Raw genomic sequence first — 19,794 nt, 5'->3', positions numbered from 1 at the left:
AACAATCCTCAGAGTTGGGGAACATTGTCAGAGCAGAAGGAAGCAAGTTTTCTTCCAGGACAACCTTGTACTTGGCTTGATTCATGCCAAAGCTGCCCGATTCCAGCCTTGCTGAAGCACCCCCAGATCATCACCGATCCTCCACCACATTTCACAGTGGGTGCGAGACACTGTGGCTTGTAGGCCTCTCCAGGTCTCCGTCTAACCATTAGATGACCAGGTGTTGGGCAAAGCTGAAAATTGGACTCATCAGAGAAGATGACCTTACTCCAGTCCTCTACGGTCCAATCCTTATGGTCTTTTGCAAACCTCAGCCTGGCTCTTCTTTGCTTCTCATTGATGAAGGGCTTTTTTCTAGCTTTGCACAACTTCAGCCCTGCCCCTAGGAGCCTGTTTCGAACCGTCCTCGCCGTGCACTTCACCCCAGCTGCCGTTTGCCATTCTTTTTGTAGGTCACTTGATGTCATCCTACGGTTGCTGAGTGACATTCGAATGAGTTGGCGGTCATCCCGGTCAGTGGAGAGTCGTTTTCGCCCTCTGCCGGTCTGTAGCTTTGTTGTCCCCAATGTGTGCTGCTTGACCTTGTTCTTATGAACCGCCGTCTTTGAAATTTTAAGGATGGAAGCAACCCGACGCTCACTGTATCCCTCTGCCAGTAAAGCCAGAATTGAACCCTTCTTTTCCTCACTCAAAACTTTCCTTTTCAACTCTTTGGGCATGGTCAATAGTTATTTTTTGATTCCAATTACTTTTGAGGTACTACTAGCACTGTTTTGCCATCCAGCTGGTCCTATTGCAAGAGGATAGTGATGACCACAGGAGTGGTTTTTATACTTTTCCTCGTTAAATAAGATTTGGTTCAGGTGATCCCCTAATCAGTACCTCATTCAGTAGAATGAGGTGTGCCTGTGTTGGAATTCAACAGACACTGGAATGGAATGGCTGCCATACATGTAGAGATGCTGATTTAAGAAAAATCTGCAGTGGTCTCTTAATTTTTTCCAGAGCTATATATATATATATATATATATATATATATATATATATATATATATATATATATATATATATATATATATATATATATATATATACATACACACACACACACACACACACACACACACACACACACACAGCTGTGGCCAAAAAGTTTGCATCACCTCGAATTTTATGATTGAGACATAAAAAAATTACAATTATATACAAGACCATAATTTAGATCTTTTATTTAATATCATGTAAATCAAAGAAACTACAAAAATGATATCGCAAAAGTCTACCAGAAGCAATAATAGTACAATATTTCATGTAAGACTTCAAAATGTCACATTTTTGTCAGTTTTTCGTTACGGATATGTAAAAGTACAAAGTGGTGTGTAATTTAATATGTTATTCTTTCATTTGACTATGAAGAAAAATGAGTTAATTCTTTAGGGTGATACAAAACTTTGCGCATTGCTGTACATTAGAAATTATTTTATTTTTTCAAATAAATAATTTGTAATTTTTTAATATAACTGCAGTGTACACAACAACAAAAAAAATGTGGATGTACACAAAAGGTTTAAATAATTAAAAAAATGTTTTTCAAGATGTTTCAGGTAAAAACCCTTTTAGTATTTCAGATAATACTCGGAGGATATTCTATACACAGCTGCGCTCTCAGTACATACATGCAAGCTGAACTCTATCAGCACTTTATGAGCATTCTGGAACCACTGAAAGAAAAAACAGCAGCAACCAATTACACAAGCACGGGGCTAGTGCTGATAGACTGCATGCAACTGGGGGTGTATTCAACCACAGGCAGTGCTGCCTATAAGGGAAGAGGGATCGAGTCACATAACTCTGAGCTCCTGAATTCCCTCGCTGCACTGAGGTGAATGGTACAGACCTCAGAGCTGGGAAGCAGTAAACTTTGTAACTGTGTCTCTTCTCGTTTTGGTATTGCTGTCCAGACCTCAGAGCTGGGAAACAGTAAACTTTGTAACTGTGTCTCTTCTGGTTTTCACGTTGCTGTCTTCAGTTCTTCCATAAAGGTGTTCCAACCAAGGCTTTAAAATGCACACTTCTTATTTCAGTCAGGAAACTCATGTGACAGATTACACTGTGTAATAATTTATTTTTTTTTTGTTCCTGGGTAGTAAGTGTTATTTCCTAATTGCTTATGCCTCAAAAGTATAGAAAATGGCTATTATTCACCACAAACTTTGCTTTTGTGACCAGGACAGTGATATTTCAAAATATCACTATTTCCAATGGGAAAACGGGCAAATGTGTGTCTTTTCGTTCACATAAATACAGTATAATCGTAAATCTCGAAAAACTAATGTTGTTTTTTTCTGACTTTATGTGAACAGAGCTGCACAAAGCCATTATTCCATTATTCAGATCAAGCTAATTCCCAGTGAAACAAGTGACGAAACAGCTGCTTGGGTTTGTGTGGAACGCTGTTCTCCAGAGTCTAAGAAAAGCAGCAATCACAAACCCCAGCAGCTGTTTCTTCCCTTGTTTCAATCTGAATGGTAAATCGTCTCGACCCTCCCGATTGTCACACCTGATTTCTGTGGACAGCTTGATCCCAGTAATCGTACAATGGGCTTGCACAGCTCGCTCTACTGAAAGTGCAGCGTAGACGTCCAAAGCATAGGCAATCTGTTTTCTTTGTTGTTTTTTGGCAGAGCTTAAGAGTCCCTTTTAAATCAAGGGGTGTGAAGAATTAATAAGAGAAAGCTAGCACCTTCCCAGCTGTATTAATCCCTTTTTATTTTAACAGCATTGTAATAAACATGTTCACTGTGAGTCAGAGCATTTTGGAAGTGATCAGTTGCTATGAAACCATACAGCTATTAAAAACTCTCATGATTTGCTTCCATCATAAGCATTTCCATTTGTTCTTTCATTACAAGTGCAGTGAAACCATTTTGCAATTGTAAATAAAAATAATTCTTGAAGGTGAAAGCTGTTTTTCAGCTCTATAGAGCATTTGCAGTGTGGCATTTCAAGCAATGAAGAGCGCCAAGATTGAAATCACTATCCATCTATCTACACACACACACACACACACACAGCCAAGAAAAAGTTTGTGAACCACAATGATAAATATGGAAACTCCATAGTTTTACTATGATAACCTTCTTGAATCAAAAACAGTATTTTCTTAAATATCCAATAGGGTTTGTTATTAACCAATTCCATGTCTTTTGAAACAAAATGATGTATAAATTAGACAAACAATGAGTAATTAAGAGTCAGGGTATGTGAACCCCTGGAAACAAGTCATGCCACGATCAAAAGAAATCTCTGAGGACTTCAGAAAAACAACTATTGATGCTCATCAGTCTAGAAACCATTTCTAAAGATTTCAGGCTCCACCAATCCACTGTCAGTCCACAGATGGAGAAAGTTCAAGACCACAGTCACTACTAGCGGTCGTCCTACCAAGAACAAACAAGAAAATCATCAAGGAAGTCACAAAGAACCCCAGAGTAACATCCAAGGATCTGCTAATGCAAGTGTTCTTTACACAACTATCAATAAAAGACTGAACAAGAATGGTGTTCATGGAAGGATAGCCAGAAGGAGACCACTTCTCTCTAAAAAGAAAATTGCTGCCCGTCTGAAGTTTGCCAAAGAGCACATAAATGATCCATAAGACTTCTGGAACAATGTTCCCTGGACAGACGAGTCAAAGGTAGAACTTTTTCGCCTCAATAAGAAACATTACGTTTGGCGAAAACCAAACACTGCGTTTGAACAGAAGAACCTCATCCCAACCGTCAAGCATGCTGGTGGGAGTGTGATGGTTTGGGGCTGCTTTGCTGCCTCAGGACCTGGATGGCTTGCCATCATTGACACAACCATGAATTCTGCATTGTATCAGAAGATTCTAGAGAGAGGAGAATGTCAGGCCATCTGTCCATGAGCTGAAGCTGATCCGAAAGTGGGTCATGCAGCAAGACAATGTTCCTAAACATACAAGCAGATCTACAAAAGAATGGCTGCAGAAGACATTCCGCATTTTAGAATGGCCTAGTCAAAGTCCTGACCTAAACCCCATTCAAATGTTGTGGCAGGACCTGAAGTGAGCTGTCCATGCAAGTAAGCCCTCAAATGTTACACAGTTGAAGCGGTTCTGTAAGGAGGAATGGGCCACAATTCCTCAAAAACAATGTGAGAGACTGACCAACAGTTACAGGAAATGCTTAGTTGAAGCCATTGTTGCTCAAGGGGGTGCCACCAGTTACTGAATCTAAAGGTCCACATACTTTTTCACACATGGATATTGAATGTTGAATTATTTGTGGATAAACATATGTTGAAAATTAATGAGAATAAATAAATGTGTCATTTGTTTAATCAGGTTGTCTTTACCTATTATTAGGACTTAGACTAAGACCTAATAACATTTTAGGTTTGAAATATGTAAAATATGTGAAAATCCTAAGGGGTTCACAAACTTTTTCTCGGCACTGTATGCGAATAAAGTTGACCAGACGTACAGTATACAACTGGTAGCCACAACTGAAATGTACATGTAAGGTATTTTCTGACATTCTTTGTCATTGTGGCAATTTACAAGCAACTGAAACAAAAAACTGAAACAAAAGATCTCTTGCACTTTTAATGTCATGACAGTTCTGCTTCCACGTTTACATGAGAGTTTATTTTAGAGAGAGAATTTAGTCGTCCAAATGCAAACAAACAACCTCATTAATAATACAATAATGGGAGGGTTTATTCACCAAATGCGCTGAAAAGAGATGATGTGCGATAAAGGATATTGTTCAAATAATGCATAAGGGTTTACATGAGGTTTTACGCGCTAGGCAGAGATGAAGAGAAGGTTACCCTCCATCTGTCTAGAATGCAAAGGGCTTGCAGTTAAAACGGTTCATACTGCCAAGAAGAAGAACACAATAATATCGATTTCCATATTTTACAATTGCAGCATATTTTAGTTTAGAAAAGTAAACGATGGCTGGCGCAATTAATGGGGCTGGTATTTCACAGGACGTCTGGGAGGGTGATGATTCCAGCAAATGGTCCGATGCCACTGCCACTGGCCGGTCATCCATTAACCGGTGCATTTCATCCCAGAACCGAAATTGGGACCTCAAGCTTTGACCGGAGGACTGCAGGCGTTATCTGTACCTGCAGGAGACATTTCAGTTTCTTGAATTTATCTTGTACCTGCAGGAGCGTTCTGTTTAATACAAGTTCAGCCAGAGCACCGGTAACTGTCTGCTGCTGCCTTCCCCCACTGTACGAAGCCTTGGTGTACTTCTGGATAGAAACCTCTCCTTTGATGCTTAAATCTGCTCTCTGGTCAAATCTTCCTTCTACCACCTCTGAAGCATCTCAAAGGTATGTCCCTACCTTTCCCTTCCAGATGCAGAGATACTCTGTCATGCATTCATCTCCTCTCGACTCGACTACTGCAACTCTCTCGATGGTGGTCTTCCATCAAGCGCCATAAACCGATTACAGCTGGTTCAAAATGCAGCTGCTAGGATCCTTACCAGATGTAAAGAACATGATCACATTACTCCCTGTCTTGCCCAGCTGCACCGGCTACCTGTAAAGTTCAGGATTACTTTCAAAATTCTCCTGCTTGCCTACAAGACCCTTCATGACACAGGTCCAGAGTATCTCTTCAACCTGCTGACCCGCTATGTCCCTGCCCGCAAGCTGAGGTCCTTTGACTCAGGCTTGCTTGTTATCCCCAAGCAAAAGTGCACCACACTCAGAAAGCGCTCTTTTAACTTCATGGCCACCGACTCTCTGGCACTCTCTCCAAGCTTTAGTGCATGCAGCTCCCACAGTCGCTCGCTTCAAATCAACTCCCAAGACCCTTGTTCTCTCTTGCTTTCAATGCTCTTTAGCCTGATGTCTGTTGTTAGCTGTTGTCTAAATTGCTATTTCAGGTTTTCCCCTCCATCTTAATGGTATGACACACGCATCCACAATGTCTAGAATTCACATCTTAGCCTTGTATTTAATGTAGTATGTCTGTATAATGTATTTGCACTGTTTTTTTACTGTTTGTATTTAATATACTATACCCTGGATTTCACTGTATTTAATGTATTATGCATTGTTCCTTACTATCTTATAAAGTGCTTTGTGATGGTGGTCCACTATGAAAGGCGCTACATAAAATAAATATTGATTGACTGATTGATTTAATTAGGCATCTTTCTAAAAAGGCTCATGCATTTTACCATTTGTGGCTGCGCGTTCCTTTTCTTAATATTTTAAATGAATTGCATGTGTGGCCTGTTATAGTCATCCATTAAATTATACAATCAACAATTTGCCTACTCTGACAATCATCGAAGATTTGAATTCCATATGCACCGCAAATCAAAACTCCAGAAGCATTGTGGTGTTCTAATACATGTGCACACTGCTGTACTTTAAACAGGGTTACTTGCCAATAAAGTGAGAAAAGTATATCTGCCTGTGAGCTCTGTGTGTCAGTATTCTTCACCCTTTCAGCAGTACGTTTTCAATGTGAGCCCCATCATTACAGAATGGTGCGCTGCCCAAGCACTTTGCCTGAGATACACGCCAAGCCTACCCGCGCCCGCTCTGATCTCTGTGCTCTGCAGTGTTTGCATCACCGAGACAGACGTTCATCTGCCAGCTTTACCCAAAATAATAGTTTAGATATCAGATTCAAAAGGAGAACCCATTACAGATGTGCACAGTATTTTTGCTCTTATGTTTCCCATGCTTTCCTATACATTGCTAATGCATGGATCAGGCAGCTATGCCTTAAAGAGTAAAATGTTATTGTTATGTGATGGGGTGTTTATGACTAAAATACTGTTGCAGTGTACTGTCTACTAAGATGCAACATACATCACATTGCAATAGGTAAAAGCATAAGAAATCTGTGTGTGTGTGTGTGTGTATACATACACATACATATATATATATATACATACATAATATATATATATATATATATATATATATTATATATATCTATATATATATATATTATATATATGTATAAATATATATATATATCATATATATATATATATATATATTATATATTATATATATATACACATATATATACACACATATATATATATATATATATATATATATATATATATATATATATATATATATATATATATATATATATATATATCTATATATATATATACACACACACATATATATGAACATAATTTAGATCTTATTTTGTGATATTTGGGGGATGTAAATCAGTTGCTCTTTCAGATAAACCATGCATGTCAAATTAAGTCTAGAATGTAAACAAACTGTTAAGTCAACGAAGCCCCCTATATGGCGAAGTTAACAGGACGTCAAAACTATGGTATTAAACATTCACACAGCAGTCTTACTTTATGGTAGCATTTAAACAGGGATACAAACATTACTACACAAAAACTGCTGTAGAGTCTACAGTATACTGACGAAGGCACAAGCTAAAAACTTCATCTAAAAAACTTTATCTTTACCTGAAACATTTATTCTAAATAACTCTACAGCCTGGAGTGCTTGGTTCCAACAGGGAAGGGTTCTGGTGGTTCCGTAATGTTGTGGGACGCATTGTCCTGGCATGGTTTGGGTGCACTCATTCCCTTAGATGGCAAGGCCAATGCTAATCGCTACTTAGTGGTACAGAGTGATCATCTTCACCCCATGTTGCAGCATTTCTTTCCTGCCGGGGGGGTTGTCTTCCAGGATGACAATGCCCCCATCCATACAACAGGTGTGGTCGCCCAATGGTTTATGAGCATGACACGGACGTTATCTATATGTCATGGCCTTCTCAGTCAGCAGATCTGAACCCAATCAAGCATTTATGGGATATCCTGGAACGACGCCTAAGATGGTGTTTTCAACCAGGCATGAGTTGATTGACTCTCGTGGAAGAATGGTGCCGCATCCCTCCTACAGAATTCCAGAGGCATACAGGCCATACGTGGTGGCCCAACGCCCTATTAAGTGTCTTTACATTGTTGTTTCTATTTTACCTATTCTACCTGTACACACACACACACACACACACACATTTTATATATATATATAGATATATATATATATATCATCCATATATATGATATATATATAATATATATATATATATATATATATATATATATATATATATATATATATATATATATATATATATATATATATCTCAATCCTAAAATTCTAGGTGATGTTAACTTTTGGCCACACACACACCTACATCAGTGAATGAATGATGACATGATTACTGTTGATTGCAATATTCGCTTAGGATGTGGTTACACAGGGTACTTTTAAGCCTACTGATACAGTAGTTCCTCTTTCAATTGGTGTATCTCTGGGTCTCTGTTAAAGACTCATGCTGCACTGTGGCCTCAGACTGTGTGGTCCCAGAAATGTTTTCATTCTTTTGTCAGCCTGCTTTGCATGAACTGGGGGGGGGAGGAGGAGTCGAGGAAGCTCAGCCAACACAAAACTGCTAATCTGCAAAGTAAATGGAGAGGGTCCGTCCAGCTGGCTCCTCTCTAACACGTGCTGGCACAATATTTGCGCTGGCGGCTGCGTTTCCGAAAGCCAGCGAGTGCTCAGTGCTCAGAGCCAAAGGATTTTGTTTTCTGACGGGAGGGAATTAAGAAACCCATATATATTAACCCTGTATATGCCCAAGCATATTTTAAATAAGAAAAGCTACTTTACTTATGGAACTAGATTCATAACATAGCATACAAATTAATTCCATATACCAAAAAACTGGTTTCTGCTGGTTCACTAATCGAACGTCCCGAGCCAAAGGCAAGGTCGCTAACGAGGTCAACTATCGCACGGTACAGCCTTCAATCGATGGGCACTACCACTGTTAGAAAACAATTTGTGTCATTGTCAGAGCTGCTTACAGTTTATCTGAACAGTGCCAGATTTTGTAGTTGAAAAGTATTGATTGGCTGGTTAGGGTGGATAATAAAATACATTTGGATCAATTGTGTCAATTTAGTATTTGCTGTACAATTGATGTAAACTGAGCTTTCAAATCAGCATAAATTAAAATGGAAAAGACAACACTTGCGTGGATTGATTTGAAGTTTGATTCACAGTTGATGCTGTGACGTCCTAGAGGACATCTGCTGTCTGACAGAAGCCAGCTAGAGCTGAACTGAATCGTTTCTAATAAAAGGCATATCACCGAGACCTGCATCCACTGTATGCAAGTGTGACAAGCAGACAGACAGGCATAATCATCTATTCCTAGATCACACTCAATAAAGTGCTAAAGAATGTCCCGACCAAGACCAAGTCATTGCTTTTAAAAAAATAAATACAGGCACTGTCACCAGGGATATGCACCCCTTGTGTAGGGCTATAAGTCAAATATACTAGGGACAATTATCTTCTACATGTTATTATTCCCTGCTGATATCTTCTACATGTTCTTATTGGATGCTGTCATGTTCTGTGTATTCTTATTGGATGCTATCATGTTCTGTTGGTTCTTATAGGATGTTGTCACGTTCCATGTGTTCTTATTGGATGCTGTCATGTTTTGTGTCTTCTTATTGGATGCTGTTATGTTCTGTGTGTTCTTATTGGATGCTGTGATGTTCTGCATGTTCTTGTTCGATACTTTTAGAAGAGGTCAGCCTCTGGCTGCATGTTAATCTGATCCTGAGCTCTCGTGGGCGTTGAAAGAATCTAAAAAATGAACAACAGAATCGAGACGGAAGTCCAGAAGCACAAGGCCCCCCAAGCTCATTGCTTGAGTCCTGAACTTCTCACTGGTACCGAGACCAGCGAGAAGCATGCCCTCCCCGGGTAGAGTAGAGAAAGAGCGGATACACAAGGCAGCAGCACGAATATTACACACACTATTAGCTTACTTGCCTCATTTTCCTTAGAAAGCCTTACACACCCATATGTTCAGGGAAAGATAAAATGGCTAATTTTAGTGAAGACCGACTTATGATGATAATAAAGTTTGGGCTAAGCACACACAGGAAATCTATCCGCTTGTTAAATTAGAAACTGTCTCATGAGGCTCTTGAAAAGAAAGGAGGAAAGAAAGAACAAAACAATAAACAAAGACAGACAGACAGAAGTGTACCACTCTGTACTGCACTGCACAACCACAAGGAGAATCTGACTACAAAGCCTACTGGGGGGGGGGGGGGGGGGGGGGGGGGGGGGGGGGGGGGGGGGGGGGGGGGGGGGGGGGGGGGGGGGAACATGTGGGGGGTGCTGGGATGGTTATGAAGCAGGGGATGCTGGGATGGTTATGAAGCAGGGGAGAACAGGTGCCTACCTTTCAGCCTCGATCCTCATTTCTTCGCGCTTTTGCCTCCTCAGTTCTCTGCGGCGTTCAAAGTCATCCATGACAGGTCCTGGGATGTGCGGTTACTGTCTGAAATGCAGGCCCTGAAAGGAAAGAGGAAAAGACTCAGGGCTAGATTCTCAAAGCTATTTACTCCAAAACGTCATCAGCACAGACTATCAGTGCACTAAACTAAAATACGCTGAGCTCACTGTAGGCTTCGGCACACTCAAGCTGTTATCACAATCATACAGGACAGTATAAACATGACTAACTCAATGTAAACTTTGTGCTATTGGTTTTCATAAGTCTCACACCTGCTGGAGAAACACTATTTCTTTAGTAATCTGTGAGAAACCAGTTTCTAGTCAGATAGCGCCCTCTGGTGTACAGTCAATGCAGGACATGGCTAACTAAACTATTTCGATTTGGACTACTGGAGATCGTTTCATCATATTTGGGCCAATGCTTTCAGCTTTCACAAGCCCTTCCGGTCTGGATTCAACCTAGTCCACAGACAGACAGCGGACACTAGTGCAATCCCCATCACAACACAAGCAACACCCAGTTTAACAGCAGCAAGCCTCTGCTTGAGAGGGGCCCGGGAGCAAAGGCAGCTTTAGAGATATCTTTACATTCTGATCATGTGGCTGTTCCCAGGGTTCGAACGCGGCCGGGAGAATTGTCTATTGCACGTCAGTCCCCAAAGACGTGGAACTGTTTCCATCGTAGTCTGAAGATTTGATCATCTTTCTTTCTCTGGTTTTAAAGATCGGATTTGGGAATTGAACCTCTGGCCAATCTCCTTCAGTGCACATTAATAGATAAATACGGGTCAATGTTATTTACTCTGTTCTTTGATCTCTATGCTGCTGATTAAGTTTCAACCACACGTCTTTTGTATTGTTTTCGGGGGCCCCTTGCAAATGAGACCTCTTTCTCTATGGGTAAATCTCCTGGTTAAATAAATAAATCAGAAAGTGTTTGATTGAAGAGAAAAGCAAACATTGTATTATTATTATTATTATTATTATTATTATTATTATTATTATTATTATTATGCAGGCACCTTCATCCTAGGCAATTCAAATGCAGTATAATTTACAGTAAGTAATCTTAATTATCTATATATCCCTGTCTGTGCTCATTGGTGACCCCTCAAGGATTTTCCAATAATACGAGGGCAGACAGACAAATCATCCGGCTAATGCTCTCATCAGTGTTGTGACAAATGCCTTCATCGGTATAGCAGTGTCTTCTGTAATATCTAAAAGCCAAGGTGAAACTATAAGAAAGAAAGAAAGGATATATACAGAAAGAAAGCAGACAAAAAGAAAGAAAAAGTGACAGAGAAAGAAAACTTTTTTTAAAGACAAAATTAGCATTTAAAAAAAGGAACAGAAAAAGACTATAACAGACCACCCAAGAGCAGAGGGAGAAGAGAATATCGCTGTACCTTTCCTCTACTGTGCTCTAGTCCATGGACTGATTCCCTTCTTCTTTAGCCCCCCACCACCAAGCAACCAAACACACGGCTGTCTGGGTTATATCCCACCGGCAGAGCAGCACAAATAATTCACAAAACTACCGACTAGCAGAAAAGGGAACGCCCGTCTCTGCCCAGCCTCTCTCCCTTTCCTTTCCTTTCCCTCCTCCTCCTCCTCCTCCTCCTCCTCCTCCTCCTCCTCCTCCTCCCTGGGCCCTGCTGCTGACGGTTTCCTGTACAGTGCTGGAGGTCTCCTCCACTCCCTGTGGAATCCAAGTGTAGTCTTATTCAGCTGTTCAAAGTCAGCTCTGCAGATGGGACGCTTTCCTTTTAGACAGGGGGATGGTGAAGCCGCTGTCATCCAAACTCACCGAGGGTGTTCAGAGAATGGCCGTCGCAGCAGAGTGCAAGTGCTGAATGGTTTAGATGACTTTCCCAAGCAAGAAGCCCTCAAGAAAAGATATGATAAAAATACACAGTACAGAACGGAACAGTACTGCAAATACCACAGATGGAAATCTGGGTAGCATGCTTACTATTTCAACAGCAAGAGCTGTTCGGATGACAGAGATGTTCGGATAATCAAGGTTTTAACCCTTTCAAGTCCTGAATTGTTTTATTGAGTACCCACGAGAACAGGACAAAATAACATTGTTTGTATAGGTTTATATACACGCCCTCAGGACGGGGACCAAGGAGTCCCGTGAGGTTCCAACATGATTTCTGATGGCATGTGGTAACAGGACTGAAAGGGTTAATGTACAAAACACGAAACCTGATATCATTCTCCAACCACGGTTATCAATCTTTTACATTATGATTGTAAGAGAATCTCGCAGCTTTTTCATTTCTAGGTACAATGATCAGGTCCTGGGTTTGGATTAGGGAGGGTATACTGCCTTAAATACTGTACGAAATGCCAGACCTGAAAGATGTTCTGGTATGCGAGGAGAACACGCCAAGAGCATGCCAACAGACCCATATTAAAATGCAATTTATTCAGAAAACTCTGAAGCAATCATTTCCCACTAGGCACAGAGTTTTAGTATGTCCTGTGGGAGAACCTCTTGTTTTTATATAGGGACGCTGTCCTATGCTGATGAAGTTTCTTATGTAAATACCTACTGCACAATTTTTTAAATGAAGCCGTATGGGTAGCTACACTTACACCAAAACTTTCTTTTCTTCTTAATTTCTGTGAAGACCACCCAGGTGTGACAGGTCTGGGAATGAATGGCAGCCCCTCCCTCTTCTTTTCAGCTGTATTACTCCTCCCACCTCCCCTCCTCTCGCTCAGGCCTTGGGATCACCTGCTGTGCAGAACTCAGACCCTCTGCTGGGTTATTATCCCAAATAACCATTTACAGGAGACACAGGCAGATCAGACCGGCTTATTTTTGGCACTGTACACCAAGTTTTGGTCTCTTTAGGAATGAGTATTCCCATAGATGTGGAGATAGTGATGGTGCCAGTATGCCTGTACACACGCAATTACATGCCTATACAGAACAACTTCTGACACTGACACTAGGTGAAACTTTGTCAGGACATTCTGTAACCCTATGAAATACCTACATATCTACAATAAAAATACCAGTACAAAGAACCAAAAGATCTTCTATAAAAGACATTGAAAAAGGGATCAGCGACAGGGTTAGACACTCACACTAGCACTGTACCCAGACCTTGGTTTCTAAAAACTACCACTAGCCAGGGCCCATATATTCAGTGCTCGATATATTCGTACGCACAGATTTTTGGAATTGTCGCATGCATACATAGATCCTGACATATCTTTCTCACGCTGAGCCTTCGCATGCACACTGTCAATAAATCTCAATGCTACAGGAGGTTTGCACAGCCTCTCTTGGCTGGTTATTATCACTGTCTCAGAGTCGCTGGACCATGTACTCTCACTGCTTCCGTGGGAGGGCTCTTTCATCAGCGCAGTGAAAAAACTAACAGCGATCGCTTCACACTGTCATCACATCTGTGTCTACGAACAGGCACATCCCTTAGTGAAAGCATCCCACTTCCCACAGTGAAAGCATGACAAAGCACAGGTATTGTAAAGAACAGCAAGTTATGGTAAAGCATATTAATAACATGGCAAACCAGAGCAAACTATTAAATGCAGAGTATAACCCTGGGAAAAGCATGGCAAAGCTGCAAAAATACAGTGGCAAACTGTGTTTAGACTGTTGCTCTATATAACATTTTGAGAATGTAGTCGAACTCTACACATCCCCTGTGTGTACAGAATCGACTGTCCCAAGTTCTCATGTCTAGGGTAATCGTCATTTGATCTGAACTGCTTCCAGGAATCCTCCCACGCAGTACATAGGAATTCAAATCCAATGAACACTGAGTTACAGCTTATCAGCATCCTGAAAAACCAGATCACCATAACAGGCATACACCACATGTAGATAAGGGGACAGAAATAAGGCTCCTTTTCCATAGCAGTTTCACCCATTCCAGGTTTTACTACGAGCTTGATTAGCCGTAGTGTACAGGTATCAAGCTCAGGTGTGTCTTATTAAACTCATAGCAAAAGCAGGAATGGATCAAACCACGATGCCATGGAAGTCTTATTCCAATCCCTGTGAAAAGAAGAAAAGTGAATTTCTATAGCATTTTGCCTTGTAAAAAGGGTTAATTTGAAACGCAGTGGAAATAAAGTAAGAGACAGACAGACAGACACCTCTGTAGAATTCCAAACTACAGTGCCCATAAAACTTGTGCTAAAAAATGTTATAACCAGGTTTCAATACAATTGAAAAAAATTATCCAAAAGCTGTAACAATGTACAGTGTGGAGAAACGTACTGTCCACAAAGACGAGCTGTCAGTGGCTAGTCCCAATAAGAGCCTAGTAAAAGTGTACCACCGTAAATTAGCACCTTATTTCTGTAGTGTTCCCATGCTTTCATTTGCCATGTTTGTTTGGGGGGGGGGGGGGGGGGGGGGGGGGGGTAATGTTTATCAGACCTCTCTGTTTTACAATGCTTTCCTATGCTTCACCATACCTCTCTGTGCTTTAAAATGCTTCCCTATGCTATACCATCCCACTCTGAACTTTACAATGCTTCCCTATGCTTTACCAGACCTCTCTGTGCTTTGCAATGCTTCCCTATGCTTTTTACCAGACCTCTCTGTGCTTTACAATGCTTCCCTGTGCTTTACAATGCTTTCCTATAATTTACCAGACCTATCTGTGCTATACAATGCTTCCCTGTGCTTTACCAGACCTCTCTGTGCTTTACAATGCTTAGCCGTGCTTTTATTGTGGGGCCCTTTTCTAAAAGACTCCCAAGACATCAGACGGGCGACAGCATTAAAACCTCCTGACGTCTCCCTGAGAAGACAGCCCATCTTCAGATCAAACTGTGGATGGGTTTTATTTGATTTCACATTTTTCAAAAGCTTTTTTTTCCTTTAATTTTTTTTGTTATCACCACAGATGTGTCCATCGTTGTACATCTCGCCGAGCGACACTAGACAGTGAACTTTTGTACTATGCTTTTATGAAGTTACTTGGTTCTTCCCCCACAAGAATAGCTTGTTATGGAATGCAGATAAAATAAACATAAGGGTCATGTGAACTCACAAATATTTAATGCGGGATAAGTCCAAGTTTATATCTTTCGCAACATTAACAACCCAAAATTCTATCCAATATTAGTCCTGTTCATATTCCCTAGCCTCTGTAAGCCACTTTGGATAAAAGTGTCTGCTAATGTCTGCTATAATTATTAACAATAATAATAATAATAATAATAAAAAATGATGATTTACTGTATAGCTTCCTATTGCTACAAGTTTTCAAGGAAGCATGTCTATGTATCGCAGTGTAATTGCGTTCTGATTGACGGCACAGAAGAAAAACTATTTAAGAATGTACTGTAATTAATAGACACTAATACTGTATTGTATCTTTCAGTATAAACCTCAAAGAGATCAAGGAATGCTAAAGCTCTCGGGAATTTTATTAGGATTTATGTTTCTGACAAATGTTGCATACCAGTTATTTTTAAACCTGAACTGCATCCAAACTAAACAAAATTATCAAATACCAGTATTTGAAAAATGAGCTAAAACAGTATACACACTCACATCAACATTTCTGTTTTGCCATTATTAAAAAATTAAAAATAAAAAGTGTTGACCTAGCCCAAGTTTAATAAGATAAAATAATATAACACAACACTGAACCAAAAAAAAAATCTGGCTTGATTTGAAAGATCACGTTAAATTATACAACTTCTGCTTTTAAAATACAACATATGGCACTCTTCTAGTTATTAACTTTTGGCTCATAAAACCCAGAAGATGTTAGCAGAAGGATCTTGAATTTGAATGCAACTTCTGTTTTAGGGTTATGCAAACAAATGTCCACATTCAACTACACTGAAACTGTGCATAATATCACTGTAAGTACACATGTATTTACTAAGTAACTACTGTGTAAATACACCGTAATTAGAGACACAATGTAAAATGTTACTGCAAAACAAAATGCCTTCTGAAAGACCTCCTCAAGGCTGATTGTGGGGAAGCATACTGGGGTTGCACAGGATTTAGTTCACCTGTGAGCTTCAGCAAAGCGGTGGTTCAGACAGGGAACTCTCTTTAACCACAGATCATATCCTGTAAACATCAAGCTTATTTTAGGCGCTTCCAATACCAGATGAAATCATCAATCGAATAGCTAGTATCTTAATTATCCTTCGACAAACAAGTCCAGTGATCAGCAAGGAAGAGATTTAAATCTCACCACACTCCACTAAGTCCCGACTATGTGTCAGAGTTCACCTCCTCCTCCCCAGCCTCCACCTGCTTCTTGGCTTGTTTAAACGCGGAGGGCTGCTATCCTGCCCCCCCTGCCCATGGCTTCCCTATAGTCAGCCTCTCCACTTATCTATCCTAATCTTATCTGTGAGCTAATTTATCGGCAGGGATGCCTTGGAACACTAGGCCAATGCTAATGAATCAAGTGTAAAATATATATAGATGTCTATGTTTTTCATTGAGTATAATAAAGGGTTCAGTGGCATTTCAATTAGATTATAATATTGGCTCTGTGGGATTTCAATTAGATTACAGTAAGGGTTCTGTGGGATTTTTCATACTGCTATATATGGATATTGTTTTGTAACAATTATTTTTCTGCCATGAACAAAACATTTTACAGGCATCCCGCTTCTCTAAATGAACACATGGGAAATGAGTAATAATACAACCCCTCCCTTACACAAGTTTCCCACAGTAACAGCATAGCAAAGCGTAATAAAGCACAGTGAAAGCATGGTAAAGCATAGGCGAGCATTGCAAATGACAGTATAGAGAGGTACGTAAAGCATAATAATAAATGTTGTAATAAATGTGCACACTGCTGCATGTATGCTTGAATCTGCACTCCCCTCCAACAAGACCACACCCAGACCCCTTGCTTGCTGACTGAATATCCCTCAATTGATATACTAATCATTCCCCTCTTCAAATCTAGGTTCAATATTTTAGCAAGCAACCGTCCTGCACATGCACATGTGGAAAAGGCAAAATATTGCCAAAACAAATGTTTTTGTTCAGCTTGCATATTTATTTATACGTAATCCGCAAAAAAAAAAAAAAAAAAAAAAAAAGATTGCGACCCTCCTGATTTCTGAGATTTCATTAACAATACGTTCTCCATTAAGCATAATTACAGTACGAGGAACTGGCCACGGACCCAGCTGCTCTTCGTACAAACTGTTCTTTTAGAGGATAATGGAAGAAAGATGTGAGCACAAAAGGCAACGTGCTCCAGTCTCAGTGAAGCGAGTGTGCTGGAGTGACCCTGCAAACAAAGCCACAGGGCAGGCTGGGATATGTGTGCTGTGTCATGTAACCCCTGCAGAGCCCAAGGGCAGGCTAGGATATGTGTGCTGCGTCATGTAACCCCTGCAGAGCCCGAGGGCAGGCTGGGATATGTGTGCTGTGTCATGTAACCTCTGCAGAGCCCAAGGGCAGGCTGGGATATGTGTGCTGCGTCATGTAACCCCTGCAGAGCCCAAGGTCAGGCTGGGATATGTGTGCTGCGTCATGTAACCCCTGCAGAGCCCGAGGGCAGGCTGGGATATGTGTGCTGTGTCATGTAATCCCTGCAGAACCCGAGGGCAGGCTGGGATATGTGTGCTGCGTCATGTAATCCCTGCAGAGCCCGAGGGCAGGCTGGGATATGTGTGAAATGTCCGGCTTGAAATGTCACTGCTCCGATTATGGGCACGTCTAACTTGACTGTCCTCAAAACAGGACGCAGCTTTTTGTAGCTAAATTGAAGAATTTACATTTTTTTTCCTGTGAAGAAATATTCATTTAGAATGTATCAAATTTCATAAATACAGCTTGTGTTCAGATTTTTGTATTTAATGGTTTAAGTACCCACTCCTGTCCTTCGAAAAGGGAATTCACGACCGCAAAGCTGCCAATCTGAATGAAATACATGTTTATTTTGAATGTTACTGCCTCCGCCCCCCACACTTCTATAACCAAAGTTACACCACTGAATATGTTTAATAAATCCCATTTCAAAGCAGAAATAAGCATTTCTTTATGACACTGATTTCAGGATCACATACAATATCATGTACATGTGTACAAACACTTATCACAGATCCCTAAACTAAAGTGTTTACCATTTTCAATGATAAGAGCTATTGATACTGATGAATAAGTACAACTGCTTACTCCACGAGTCTATTTTTCAAACAAACAAAATCACTGCGTACATATTATCTTCACTTTTGCATTAGAAATGATTTCTGAAATAATTCTTTTAACATTAAAATGAATGCATAGCAAGCAAAACACAGCTTGTATGAAGCGCAGGTATTCTGTAGCTCTGGGACCTTGCATTCTGCAGACTGCATTCCGCTTGTATTTAAGTGATGATTGACCACAATCAGCTCTGACATTTGGAAGCAAGGATCACGTGCCCTCGCGAAATCCTGAAGAAGAATAAGTTCACTCTGTCTCAAAGATAACAGCAGATTTTCCACAGTTAAAGCCAAAACGAGAACGCAATTATGAAGCCATGCTAAAACCTCCTTCCCCCATTACAAAAGACATTTTATCACAATGTAGGACTTCTCAAATGATTTAGAGCTGTAAGCCCTCAGGTACTCATCCAAACACACAATGCAATACAATACACATTTACTCTCTCTTGAGCACTGTGGCAGGGTGAGGCTGCCTTGTAAATACATATGTATTGGTGGTTGAGTTAAAGAAATGTGGTTTTGTATTTAAAGTTTGGCTGGTGGGCTTAAAAGTCATCCTGCCAACTCAATGCAAGCGTGTGGCTTGGGGGTGTTGACTGAATGATTAATGATCATGCCCCCAGCCACATGCTATCTAAGACTCGGCTTCTCCATGCTAGGGGAGAGGAGTATGGAGAGAAGCCATTAAGAGTGAGTGAGTGAGTGAGTGAGTAGAGTTATTTTTGTCTCTGTAAAGTTAAGTGAAGGCTCTGTCCAGCCAGGACAGTTTTGTTAGGTTTTGTTTAAACTGTTTGTTTTGACCGCTGTGCCTTTTTCTTTGTGTTTTGTTTATTAAAACTGTGCAGCACTACTAAAACATAAGCAATTCTGTGTCTGAGTCTCTCTCCCTGCTGATAACACCTGGGCCGAGGCACTGACCTATTCACAATAACTAATCACATCTTGCAGATAAGATAATACCTACAGTCCTTAACTAGAAGTTTAAATTCATTAAATTAAGACTCCCAGGTGTCCAGCGAAGGCATTGAGCACTGGAGTACGTAGAAATGATTATTTGTAGGTTTTTATTTTTCCCCGATCTTTCTCTTTGAACTCACCTGATCAAACTCACAGCTCTCCAGTCCTGTGTCGATCACTCACTGCAGCTGTCGCGACTCTTACACTGCAGGGATATCTAAGGTTAAGCAGACAAGACATAGGTTACAAAAGAGTTCCGGA

General features: G+C 40.5%; 1 protein-coding gene across 7 annotated transcripts in view; it reads right to left on the bottom strand.

Moving 5' to 3' along the window:
* LOC121319497 (non-muscle caldesmon-like) overlaps nt 1–19,794 on the bottom strand; it is a 65,834-nt gene that overhangs the window by 24,343 nt on the left and 21,697 nt on the right. For 6 of the 7 annotated variants that reach the window (XM_041256966.1, XM_041256969.1, XM_041256972.1 and 3 more), the window contains exons 2-3: nt 19,674–19,750; nt 10,322–10,434 (exon numbers count right to left, since the gene is read on the bottom strand). In XM_041256966.1, coding sequence (XP_041112900.1) covers nt 10,322–10,392 — 71 coding nt within the window. In that variant the 5' untranslated portion in view covers nt 10,393–10,434; nt 19,674–19,750. The remainder of the gene's footprint in view (nt 1–10,321; nt 10,435–19,673; nt 19,751–19,794) is intronic. The other variant, XM_041256968.1, reaches the window with a different exon arrangement.

Source organism: Polyodon spathula, chromosome 8, assembly GCF_017654505.1.
Source record: "Polyodon spathula isolate WHYD16114869_AA chromosome 8, ASM1765450v1, whole genome shotgun sequence".
Taxonomy (NCBI): domain Eukaryota; kingdom Metazoa; phylum Chordata; class Actinopteri; order Acipenseriformes; family Polyodontidae; genus Polyodon; species Polyodon spathula.
Note: the sequence above shows the minus strand (reverse complement) of the source record. Positions and strands in the feature narration are given on the sequence as shown.